The 12,828-nt window shown below is 33.7% G+C and overlaps 2 protein-coding genes and 1 long non-coding RNA gene across 3 annotated transcripts; all 3 read right to left on the bottom strand.

Moving 5' to 3' along the window:
• Positions 1-212: 212 nt before the first annotated feature.
• Positions 213-6,041, bottom strand: LOC145634646 (uncharacterized). The gene is made up of 3 exons (XR_014113461.1): positions 6,009-6,041; positions 5,774-5,853; positions 213-371 (listed from the first exon to the last, which is right to left on the bottom strand). It is a non-coding gene; the product is annotated as an uncharacterized LOC145634646 (long non-coding RNA).
• Positions 6,042-7,021: 980 nt separating this feature from the next.
• On the bottom strand, positions 7,022-7,680 carry LOC145636717 (uncharacterized). Its single transcript, XM_081688277.1, has 3 exons — positions 7,591-7,680; positions 7,321-7,521; positions 7,022-7,213 (listed from the first exon to the last, which is right to left on the bottom strand). The coding sequence occupies exons 1-3, from the start codon at positions 7,678-7,680 to the stop codon at positions 7,022-7,024; spliced, it is 483 nt and encodes a 160-aa protein (XP_081544403.1).
• A 1,942-nt stretch (positions 7,681-9,622) lies between these two features.
• Positions 9,623-11,679, bottom strand: LOC145634645 (uncharacterized). The gene is made up of 3 exons (XM_081686050.1): positions 11,527-11,679; positions 10,325-10,634; positions 9,623-10,226 (listed from the first exon to the last, which is right to left on the bottom strand). The coding sequence occupies exons 2-3, from the start codon at positions 10,616-10,618 to the stop codon at positions 9,753-9,755; spliced, it is 768 nt and encodes a 255-aa protein (XP_081542176.1). The 5' UTR covers positions 10,619-10,634; positions 11,527-11,679; the 3' UTR covers positions 9,623-9,752.
• Positions 11,680-12,828: the final 1,149 nt, after the last annotated feature.

Here is a 12,828-nt window from a genome sequence, read left to right as displayed (position 1 = left end):
TTTAATCAAGGCAATAATGGAGGGACTCAATTCTTTACAAGGGACTTAATTCTTCTTGGGTTAAAGGTGAGTTAAGTCACCTGAAAATGGAAAAATTTTATATGCCCTCGGTGTACAGTAATTTTTGTACATCCACTTTTTCGCACGTTTGAACAAGATATATAAACAATACATTTTTTTTGTTTTTTTATTTCCAAAATAACGAATGTTCATTAGAAGCTCAAACTCTCAAAGGCTGCAACAATGGAGGAGAGAGAACATGAAAACATCAACGAGGAGAGAGAAATAGGGGAACCTCTTATCTCAAATGTTTTATCCTCAGTGGAGAAATCAATCAATTTCTCAATTGCATAAACCTAATTCTAGTTTTTCTGCAATCACAAAGGCAAATTCAAGCGTCATTATACTTAAAAATTTGGAGACCAAAACACAAAGAATACTACATATTTCGTCCTGAGTTGCACAATTGCATTCAATTTCTCTAAGTGTCTAACTTTAATGCAAGGGCTACTTCAATTTTTCAAAGGAAAGAAGAAATGCAACCTTCTATGATTACAGATATGCAAATTGAAGGATTTTTGTCGAAATTGATGACCTAACTTTTGATCAAAATTGAGGTAATCTATCTATAAATTGATTTTTTATATTTCATAATTTGTTTATCGTTGCTTATGATTTGATTGTTATTAGACCTTCGAATTGTATTTTATATGAAATTATGTGTCAATCGTCTCATGTTTTTTTTTTCTCTCATTAAACAAATTTATAAACTGTGTTGATTTGTATGTACGTATTTTGTTGATTTAATTTTGATTGATTTCTCACAAGTTGCAATTTCAACTAAATCTTCCAATGGCAAAGTTGTTTTTGCTTAATTTATTGAATTATATGTGTTCCTGTTATCAACTCACTAACAAAAAAAAAACATGTTGTGCCATTCGATGGAATTAAAGGAGTTATCCTTTCATGTGAATGTGTGGTAATAAATTATGTTGATTATGGGGTATATGGATACGAAATAAAAATGGTTAGATGTGGTTGTTTGGGTGTACATGGTCTTTGAATGCTGGTGCAAGTGTTTGATTTCAAGGCCTATTAGCTCAAATGGTAAAGCAATGTGCAATAGTTGTACATGATTTGGGTTCAACTCCTACATAGCCTATGTATATTGTTGATAGTGCATGATTATAGCTAATGGTATGTTGTATTTTGGTTAATGTCGTAGCTTACAAAATGTCTAAGTGATCTTGTGCTATAGTAAAAGTGATCCTAACCTGAGATAAAAGTGACCTTGATCAAGGATAGGTTGACCCTTACCAAAAGCACTAACGTATCCTACTTAAGGATACAGTGACCCTACTCAAGGACAAAAGTAACCCTAATCAAGGGCAAAAATGACACTTATAAAAGACAAAAGTAACCCTAATCAAGGGCAAAATCGCAAAAATGACCCTACTGAAGGGCAAAAATGACCCTTATTAAGAACCAAAGTGACCCTAATTAAGGGAAAAAGTGACCCTTATCAAAACAATAGTGACCCTAATTAAGAATTAAGTGACCCTATTTTAGAGCAAAAGTGACCCTACTCAAGGGCACGCAAAAGTGACCCTAATTAAGGACAAAAGTGACCCTATTTCAGAGCAAAATTAAACCTAATCAAGGACCAAAGTGATCCTATTCAAGGACAAAAGTGAATTTAATGAAGGACCAAAGTGACCATAAGCAAGGGCAAAAGTGAGCCTGAAAAAGGAAAAAAAAAATGACCATAATTGAGTACAAAAGTGACTCCAATTAAAGTGAGTGCTATGCCAATTAGAAATTATAATGAAGACTGTTAGTACACCAACATTGGTGATAAACGACACATAACAATAAACAAGTTGTATGTAGGTTGTGCGGGCCTTGAACCCATATCATGTACACAATTGTACATTGCTCTACCAATTGAACTAATAGCCTTGAAAAAAACACTTTCATATCTCTTCATAGATGCTCCACCAGTCAACACAATTCACCCACCAATGTCAAAATAAAGCAAACATGCATTTCTTCTAAAACTTGATTTAATCATTTTGAAATATGGAAGAAATGTCTCTTGTTTTGACTAGTTTTGCACTATAACATAGATCAGAGACTATATGACTTTTGGTCCACTAGCTTACCACAAAGGTTCACTAAATTTCCACAATCTACCAACTTACCAAGACTATATAGGATTCCCAATGATAAATGTCGCTGATTCTAGATGACTTCTGATATAATAAAAATGCATAATTTCTAGTCTAAAATTAGACATTAGTACAACACAAGCACATACATAAGAACAAAAAACTAGACTAGCCTCAAATTTAAGCCACCTTCCTGCAACAACTTTATACATAAAAACAAACTTGAGGATCTTCATTATGTTACCATTATACTGGTAAAAGTTATCCATATACCGACAAAAGTGACCCTATATATATAATCACAAAAGTCCCTATTACTGATAAAGGTATAATCACAAAAGTGACTTATATAATATCAAAAATGACCTATATAATCACAAAAGTCAGTCACATATCACCCAAAATCACAAAAGTCAGTCACTTATTACCCATATACTAATAAAGATATAACTACAAATTAAAAGTGGCATATATAATCACAAAAGTGACCTATATAATCACAAAAGTAACCCATATATAACCACAAAAATTGAGCACATATTACTCATATACTAATAAAGGTATAATTACAAAAGTGACTCATATAATCAGTGGCGGAGCCAGGATTTATAATCTGGGGGGACAAATTTCAAATATTTAATAAAATCGACAAAAATTTTAAGAAAAAAAGATGTGCACATAAATTTCTTAATATATATTTTTTGTTATGGAAAAGATAATTATTCTTATATGGCAAAAGAGGAGTTTTTATAAGTTTTATTGCATATTAAGAAAATTATCAAAAAATAAATAAAAATTGTTTGGTGAACCCCAATTGTAAGTTATGTGATCTCTGATAATTAAAAAATACGAAAATATCAAATAATAAGCGTTTAAACAATATGAAAATAGATATAAAGGGATTTGGGTTGCATTCGAAAAGAATTAAACACAACTTTATTTAACTAATGATTTTTTTTTTTTAAGAAAGATGACTAATGAAATTATTATAGTGTGTTGTGTTCTGTAAAAATAAAATTAGAAATTTAGTTCCAAACACTATAAAATAAAAAATTTGAATTTAAGCACACATAATTAAGAGATAAAAAATATAAAGATATGTATTCATTACAAATAGTTGAATAGCACATTATTAATCATTATAAAAAAGGTTGTACTTGATTAAATAGTTAACTGAGAATAGTAAGAAATTTAAGAACTTATACTACCTCCGTTACGATTTACTCGCAACAAAGAGGGAGTTTGCGGACTCCTAGGCAAAAGATGGTAAGTGTAATTAACAAAATATAAGGGCATGTGTTTAGTATTAATCCAACAAAAAAAAAAATCAAATACAACCACTTAGCACCTATCAGCAGCACCACCACCACCTAGCAGCAAACCACCACCACCACCTAGCAGCAAACCACCACCACCACCTAGCACCATACCACGACCACCACCACCACAATCGAAACCAGAACCACGATTTCGACCCACCACCATCCCTAATTGCGCCCACAACCACAATTTCGACCCACCACCGCCTCCGATTTCGACCCAAAACCACGAATTTGACCCAGCACCACCCACGATTTCGATCCAACACCTCGATTTCGACCCAGCTCCCAGCACGAACCACGATCCACAAACCATATACAAACGAACCACCACCTATCAACAACCACCCACCACGAAGCCCGCGAACCCTCTACAAATCCATGGAACCTAGAAAACAATCAGATCTGGAAAATTACCAAGAGAAGGAAGAGATCGATAACCCCGATTTCTGGGTAAATAGAGCACCACAACAACCCCGATTTCTGGGTAAAGAGAGAGAGAAGGCGACGAAAACCAAGAGGATATCGATAGTGAGTTCCAGAGACAATAGATAGCCATGGTTGCGGTGGAGATTGGGGGAGATGAACAAAGAGAGAGAGAAATTTCTGGTTAAGTACAGTGGAGTTGCGGTGGTAGTATGGTGGTGGTGGTGGTGGTGGTGGTTTCCAATTAAGATGATGATGAATTTGGATGGAAGGTGAATGATTTTGGTAGAAATGTTTAAGTTAATTAATGTTAGGGTTTAAGTTAATAATACAAAATTAGAAGTTTAATTAGGGTGTTTAGAAAAAAAAAGTAAGGGTAATGTTGTAAAATCACACAAAAAAACTTACCATAAAGGGAAATAAATAAGTTTGTTGCAAGTAATGTGTACTGGCCATTTTTAGTAATTGTTGCGAGTAAATCGTAACGGAGGGAGTAATACTTTACATTTATAAATTATATATTATAAAATGAAATCCAAAACAAGTATATTAAAAAAAGGAAAAAAACCCAAAAACAAGAAAAAGAAGTTAAATGGCAGCACTTTGTAAAAACTATAAAATGAAATAAATATTAAGTCCAAAAAGAGGAAAAAAAAGTATACAAAAAAATGTATGTGGGAAGAATCGAACCTAGGAACAAGAGGAGAAAAAAAAAGCCTTGTTCAAGGCCTAACAACCACTAGACCATCATTTAACTTTGTGTTACATAGTGTTTATGTAATGTATATATACGTATTCACTGTATCTTTTTATGCTAACGATATTTTTTTTTTTTTTTGAATATAGGAGGACAGTTGTCCCCCCATGTTCCTATAGTGGCTCCGCCACTGCATATAATTACAAAAGTGATCCATATAATCACAAAAATGACCTATATATTGATGAACTATAGAACAATTGTCTTTATTTTTATTAGCAGTTTTACCATGATCAAACTATTTTAATCCTAATCTAAACTATTCCATGAATAGAAAGCAAACTAAAAATTATCAATTATTATCGATCACGATTCATTAGCCCATCATTAGCACAAAATTACCATAGACAATATATGGTGCATCAACATATTAAATGGAATGTCAGAGAGCATACTTGTTATAATCATATCGGTTTATCGGAAGTACCCTCATTATCTTCAATTGCTTATTGTTGGCCTCTTCCTTAACTTTCACTCCTTGTGAAGAATAATTATTCTCTTCTCTTGCTTTCTTCTTTCCCCTTTTACTACTTTCATGGACAACACTATCCACAACTTCATTTCTTTTCTCACCTTCTTATTTCCTTCATCCGCTCTTTGCATTCATTTTGTATGTTAATACTACTCGATTTCCAATTCTTTTATGATCATATTCTTTTATAGAACCTAAGCTACCACAAATAACATATTGCAAATAAGCTTCAATAACAAATTACATAATCACAACCATGTGATAATGTACTATACTAATTATCCCTATCAATTCCCATACTCTACCTAAAACCAAGAACAATTCCAATTCTCATACTCTACCTAATAACTAATAAGCAAAAGATTTAATTGCAAACTCTGGAAATAACATGCACTAGTTCTTGGACATATAACAACACATTTACAACAACTCAAAACACCCAAAATCAAAAAAATCTAAATCAATTATAAGCAATCAAATACAATAAACATCAAAATAAATCAAAATTAAACACATTAACTTGAAAATTTTTATAAATTTAACAAAAAATCATGAAAACACAGTACAAAAACATTAGCAAATCAACGTCAACTAAAAAAAATTTTGTAAAAAAAGAAATTAGAATACGAACGTGCGATGATATCAACATCATCTACCTCTGAATTTTTACTCTTCTTCTTCACCATTGCAGAATTTACAAAGCAAAAAGCACTACAAAATAACGAAAGAACAAAATCAAAAAACCTAATAATCGAAAATTAAAACCACTAAAAACTAACAAAAATGCACAAAAATTAAGTGACGAATATGAAATTAGCGAGAAACAAGTTCATAAGTGATAGAGTAAGTAGGAAATTAGAAATCACCCATGGAAGAGAGGAGAATGGTGGAAGATCGCCGAAGAGGCGAGAGAAAATACTAGTGAAAATGAAGAAGAGAGAGAAAGTAAAACGGTTTATTATGAGCCTATGAGGAATAGAGAGTAATTTTTTTTTGTTTTTTATTTAGGCAACAGGCATTTGTCACTTGTGAAGGAAATTGGGAAACCAATTTCTTTCCTCTTTTTTGCCACATTCAATAAATTATTGAACGTCGGCCTTAATGAAATATTTGTACCTGAAAACATCTCCTGCCATTGGAGATAACCTCAATCCCCTTTCCTTTGTAAAATAAATAGAGTCCCTTTTCCCCATATTTTGCAAGAATTAAGTCCCCTGTTTTATACTTAACTCATTTTATCACCTTAAAATATCAACCCAAAATATAAAGTAATTAATTAGGGCTTGTTCATATTTACTTAATTTCAGTTTAGTTCACTTCAGCTCTAATCTGTTCAATTCAGTTCAGTTCAGCTCCAATCAATTCAGTTCAGCTCCAATTAGTTCAGTTCAGTTCAGCTCCAATCAGTTCAGTTCAGCTCCAATTAGTTCAGTTCAGTTCAGTTCCAATCAATTCACAACAACAACAATACTAAAATTTTTTAATTATATTCGTTGTTCAAATGGTTCTATTTTTTTACAGTTGAACTCATTGATAAAATGAGAGTACGACACAACGGTTACTAGCTTTCATAATCAGTTAGTTCTTCGTCTTCTTCTTCTCCATTAAGTTGCTCCATTACCTCGGCATTCCTCTGAATTGACTCCCATATCTGATCAGTTATATGGTCTCGCACAATATCCATAGCTGCTTTTCTGTTATCATCGTACATAGTATGATCTTCTGTTGGTCCCATGACTTCAACTTGGTGCGTGAATGGAATCCTTAGTTCATGTAAACAAATAAAATTGTGTAGAGTACAACAAGCAACGATTATTCACAACTGATAACAAAAGTCCATTTACGACATCGAATTAGGTTGTAGAGTCTTCCACCTATTTTACATAACCGCGAAAATTTTCTCAATTACATTTCGACAAGAAGAGTGTAGGTAATTGAATTGCTCAAACTTTCCTCGTGGAGGAATTGTTCTCTTGAAATCAGGAAAATGATACCTCACCTTAGGTCCTCCGTGTGAACTCAAGTACCCGAGTGTATTAGGATACACTGAAATTGACCACATAGTATTTTCCTGTACATCAATCATAATGTTAGTTAACTAAAGTAATGGATTTTTCTATCTTTTTATCGCAATGTAACTTAGTTTGTACTAGACGGTGGATGAAGGGATCCCATTACTGCATCTTCTAAACTTTGCCTCCAAAAAGTTGTATCATGTGCACTGCCTTCATAACCTACATTAATGTGAGTAACCATGTTATGTGAACACACAGCCATCACATTCCATGATTTGCCCTCTTTTCGATCTCTGAAGGCCTTGCCTACAACATCTGCAACAACTGCATGTATAAGGGTACCGTCTATGGCAACAACACAATCCTGCGAACAAAAATATATGGTCATTACATGGACCTTATACATGTAGGTAAATTTAATGTGAATAAGTACCTTAAAGAAAGGCCAGTATTTGTTGTTATTTTGAATTTCAGGGGGTGTTTCATTCAAACTTTGATATGGTCGAATTATTTGAGTTGACATTGTCTGCAATGCCTCTAATACCTCGTGGAAATACTTCGAAATAGTAGCTATATTGTGTTAAAATCTTTCAGCAACATCACGAACGGAAGCAGGTTTGGCAAGCATGTACAAACATATCCCAAATTGCTCCTCAATGCCTACATGTTTACCATTACCATCTCTCAACAACTGTTGTTCTCCAAGAACATTAGCAAGACTTATAAATATTTCTCTACTTAGCCGAAGTTGTTTTTTGCACAAATTATGATGGCCGGTCAGCATCCTATGTATCCATTGACTTCCCGTTTCCTCACCAACATGCAAAGGTATCCGTTCAACTTGGGACGTCAATCTCCTTAGCTCATGCAATGTTATACATGTCAAACTTTCTTTCACCAAATCATCATCCATTCTACATAACTACCAAAACATTTATTGCAAATTGCTTTAGACAAGCTTAAAAAAAACGAGGAATTCAAAAGAAATAACTTGGACTCATAATGGTAACAAAAGTTAATACAAACACTAGTAGAAAATAGTTAATGGCAAGCGGTTCAAACCCCCTAATGGAAAGCGGTTCTGAACCGCATGCCCTTAGGGGGCTTGCCATTGGTCTTTAAAATGGAAAGCGATTCAGAACTGCTTGCCATTTGTAGTGAAAGGACAGCGGTTTTGGCGCCAAACCACTGCTCATTTGGGTATTAAAAATAAAAATAATTTTTTTTTTTGTTTTTTTTCACTTAAATTGATACACATCAAAACATATGTAAAAACATTAATATTTTTATTAATTAACTGTTGTAATATTACAGTTTCTGATTTTCAACAAAAAAAAAAATAAATTAACAAAAAAATTGATAATACACAAAAACTTTTAACCACCACCACCCCACACCACCAGCCACCACCCCACACCAACTGCCACCACCAACAAGCCCGTACCCAGCCACCGGAATCCCTAACCTACCCCTAACCCTGATCCACCCACTCGTATCCAGCCACCACCCCACACCTCCACCCTCCATAACCCACAACCCACCCAAACAAAACCCACAACCCACCTAAACCAGATCTCCGCATCTCCCTACACCTCGCACCTCCACCCTCCGTAACCCACAACCCATCCAAACAAAACCCACATCTCCACCCAAGCCGTAACCCACCCACTACCCCACACCTCCATCCTTTGTAACCAGTAACCCACCCAAACAAAACCCACATCTCCACCAAAACTTTAACCCACCCACCACCCCACACCTCACCCTCCAATCCGTAACCCACAACCCACCCAAACAAAACCCACATCTCCAACCAAACCAGATCCGCGGCCATGAAAACACTGATTTTGGCTTGAAATTATGGTTTTATGACCAATCTAGAGTTTTCATGGTCGGATTGACCTAAAAACTTGAAAACCCACACGGTTTGCACGAATTTGCTTGAAATTTACTCTAAAGTTGCTCGAAATTTCAGTCAAAATTTTACTCGAAATTATACGGTTTTTGGTTCGAATTTGCTCGAATTTTTGCGGGTTTTGGTCGAGGGTAGTGAGAAACTGAGAAATGGAGAAATGGAGGGAGTGAGAAAGAGATCGAGAGAGGAGATTAAAATGAAGGAAGTGAGAAATGGAGGGAGGAGTGAGAACGAAAGAGATCGAGAGAAGAGAGTGAGGACTGAGAAAGAGAGGAGAGAGAGCGGGTGGAGTGAAAATGGAAAAAAAGAGGCGTGAGAATGAGTTATAAAATGGGTAGTTTTTTTAAAAAAAAAAAGGCAAGCGGTTCACGGTACGAACCGCTTGCCATTTGGGGCTTTTGCAAGCGGTTCACATCAAAAGGCTTGCCATTTACAATTATGCAAGCGGTTCACCCCAAACCGCTTGCCATTTAATATTTTGGAAGTTGAATTGCATAACCGCTTGCCATTTAGGGCTTCCCATTAACTATTTTCTACTGTGAAACACACATAATAGAAATAATTTAGACGAAATCATCCAATCATATTACACCAACATAAGTTGTAACTGAAATCCATAATGAAAATCTAATCATAAACATAAAACTAACCATAAAGTCACACAATTTCAACTTAAAATACTAGTTGTCATACAATCCTTTCACAAGTAATGAAGTACACGAAGTGTTTGGCTTATACACTTCATCTTCAAGTTTACAATGCTTCCTCAAGAAATGAAGTCTCCCAACATCAGAACGCAAAGAGATAAAAAGATCGATGGCACCGGGAGTACTACGAAAGCTATCGAGGATATCCACAACAAAGGCTTCCCCATACTTTGCAATAATCCCCATGGACTCCAAGATATTGAGAACTTCATCAAAAGGGTTTTTGGGTATAAAGGATCGCTTTAATTGATCAAGACATGCATCAATATCCCAAGTGATGCGGGTTTCAATTTCATGAACATTATCAGGGTCCCAAGATGATTCAGCTTCAACACTGCCTTCAACACTCAATACTTCCTTTGCATAACCACTAATCAAAATCTTATCCCATTCTTCCTCATTCTGTAATGGAGTCTTAAGAAATGCTTTTGCTATGGATCTATATCGCTGAAAAACGATAACGTTTTAAAGAAATATATTAGTCGAAGGAAAAAATATATGTCTATAGTAAACAAATTAAACAATAAGAATAGTTAACCAAATACCTTAACAAAGGCTTGCCATTTTTCAGATTCAACATCAACATCAGGGCAACCATTGCTCCATCCAATACCAGTCCAGTTCTTTAATTCATTCCAAGCTTTGTGTTTGTTTTTCATATTCGTGAACCAATTCATAATAGAAAGTGATGTAAAGTTCTTTCCAGTTCGGGTGTTTAAAGTTCTAGCAACAACATCCCAATCAGTTTTCCCACCAGCTAGGGAGAAGACATGGTCAGGCAGAATTCCCAAAAGTATGGTCACAACATCCGAAGTGAAAGATGCCCGTTGGGTACTCATTGCAAACTAGATATGGCTAAACAACATCCAAAGTGAAAGAATAGATATTAAAGCACAAACTGCCTGACAACTCCAACGCTTCTAAAATAACTAACTTGCAATAAAATTAAGGGGATACTAATGTTTTATTAAAACAGATGTCATAAATGTAAGTTTAAGTACTTACAATTAATATTACTATACTACAATTAAAAGTAGATAAACACATGAAATTAATATTACTACCTTATTATACAGATTAATGCATTGTGGGTACTATCAGTCACTCCCTCACTCTTATTACTCTCTTTCACATTCAAACATACACACACCATTTTCTGATTTCCATTTCTCTTTCTATCTCCTATAGTAATACTCTGTTTTTCTAATTCTAAATTATGGTGGGTCTTTCTTTAATTATTAAATTTTACTTTGTCGGCTAATGGTTTTATAAATATTGGATTAAATGCTTATTATTTGCTGAATTTAATCAGGTGGGTCTCCGTTCAATTCCCATGGTTGGATGCTCTGCTTCATCAGACATTCTTTGAGCCATGTTAAAATATGATAGTAGCATATTATAATAAGCTTGAGTAGCATCTTGAATTTTTAGGCGGAATTACGATGGCAATACAATCACCAAATGCAAAAAGTAATGGATCTATACTTATTTCGAGGCTACTATCTGACATTGGTAAAACATTCATAATTTTTTCATGGCTTCCATTAATATTCAAGAACAAAAAAACGAAATTGGGTATGGGTTTAGCAAAATTCGACAATTAAAGAAGGAAAAAACATCAAATTTAAAGCTAATTCAACAATTAAAATTCACCCACACAACAAAATTGGGGAAACGTTTCAAATCACAACAAATTCAGACCACAAAAACATAATTCGGCAAGGAAATTAAAGGGATTAGATCAAACCTTGTTTAGCAAAACAATTCAGATATTCGCTCGAGAAATTTGAAAGAAACCTTGCTGCTTGATAGTTGAGAGGAGGGAGACCACCAGGAAAATTTTAGGTTACTCAAGCGTAAAATGTTTTTGAGAAAATTTAGGGGAACGATTTTTTTTTTTTTTAATAAGGGGAATGATTATTGATGATTTTTTAATCTACCCCTTTGTCCCTTTTTTTTTTTTTTTTTTTTTTTTTTTTCTTTTTTTTTTTTTTTTTTACATTTATGTTTGTAAAATTATACGGGAATTAAGAAATTAAGAATAAAATAAATAACAATAAAACAAAACACAATGGGAAGTATAAAACACTGAATGATGTCTTTGAGTAAAACAAAAATATATTAATGTTTAATGATACCATGTCATCAATCCTTTGTAAAAAAAAAAAAAAATAAAATAAAAAAATAAAAAACGAATAACATGCTCCTATTAGAAAATTAAAAACCAATCATATTCATCTAAATTTAGGAATGAGAATAGGAAAGGAGGAATTTTAAAGGGAGGAAAGTTAGGCATTTGTAAATGCATAACATTGATTAAAATATTATTAAAACACATGATAGAGAGAGAAAAAAAAGGAGAGAGATAGGAAGAGAGAGGTATGTAGGTGGACCCCACCTATTTTTTGGTCGGATTGTATCACATGATGGGGGACCACATGATGATTGTTCCACTAAAAGTTTATATGGTACCATTGAATCCTCGGTGGTACTATTTATGCATAAATTCTGTACAACTGAATGCATATATAATACCATTATGTACATATATAGTATCACTGTATATTCAGTGGTACCATTTGATCATCCAATGATACCAGAATATACATTCGTTTATACAAATATATAATTACATGAATACCCCTTGTTCTGCATTTGTAAATGTCTAACTTTCCTCCATTTCTAGTTCCTCAATAGGAAAGTGAGAGTGAGAAAATGAGAGTGAGTATTAATAATATAACTGAAAAAAAGAAAAAAAAATAATAAAGAAAGAGGATAATTTGGGATATTTGGAAAAAACAATACTTACTAAAAAGGAAAGGAGAAATATAATTTTGGAATACCCAAAAAGGAAAGCAAGAATGTAAAAAAGGGACGGAGAGAATCTAATATACAGTTCCTTTATCAACAATTCACTATAGTGCTCTAAATCTCCAACCCTTCAATTATATGCATTTTTTTAGGCACTACCCTCACTTTTTTTTTTTTAGGCACTACCCTCTCTAAACAATTTCCACTTCTCTTATCATCAAAAAAAAAAAAAAAAAGT

This window comes from Chenopodium album, chromosome 6 (genome assembly GCF_948465745.1).
Source record: "Chenopodium album chromosome 6, dcCheAlbu1.1, whole genome shotgun sequence".
Lineage (NCBI taxonomy): Eukaryota > Viridiplantae > Streptophyta > Magnoliopsida > Caryophyllales > Amaranthaceae > Chenopodium > Chenopodium album.
The sequence above is the reverse complement of the archived record's forward strand: the minus strand, read 5'-3'. Positions and strand labels throughout refer to the sequence as shown.

Coding starts and splice junctions, on each gene's coding strand:
- LOC145634645 (XM_081686050.1), bottom strand. CDS start 10,618: ATGAGTACCCAACGGGCATCTTTCACTTCGGATGTTGTGACCATACTT. Junction 10,227..10,324: donor AATGGCAAGCCTTTGTTAAG/GTATTTGGTTAA, acceptor ATCGTTTTTCAG/CGATATAGATCCATAGCAAA.
- LOC145636717 (XM_081688277.1), bottom strand. CDS start 7,680: ATGTCAACTCAAATAATTCGACCATATCAAAGTTTGAATGAAACACCC. Junction 7,522..7,590: donor AATACTGGCCTTTCTTTAAG/GTACTTATTCAC, acceptor TTTTGTTCGCAG/GATTGTGTTGTTGCCATAGA. Junction 7,214..7,320: donor GGCAAAGTTTAGAAGATGCA/GTAATGGGATCC, acceptor ATTGATGTACAG/GAAAATACTATGTGGTCAAT.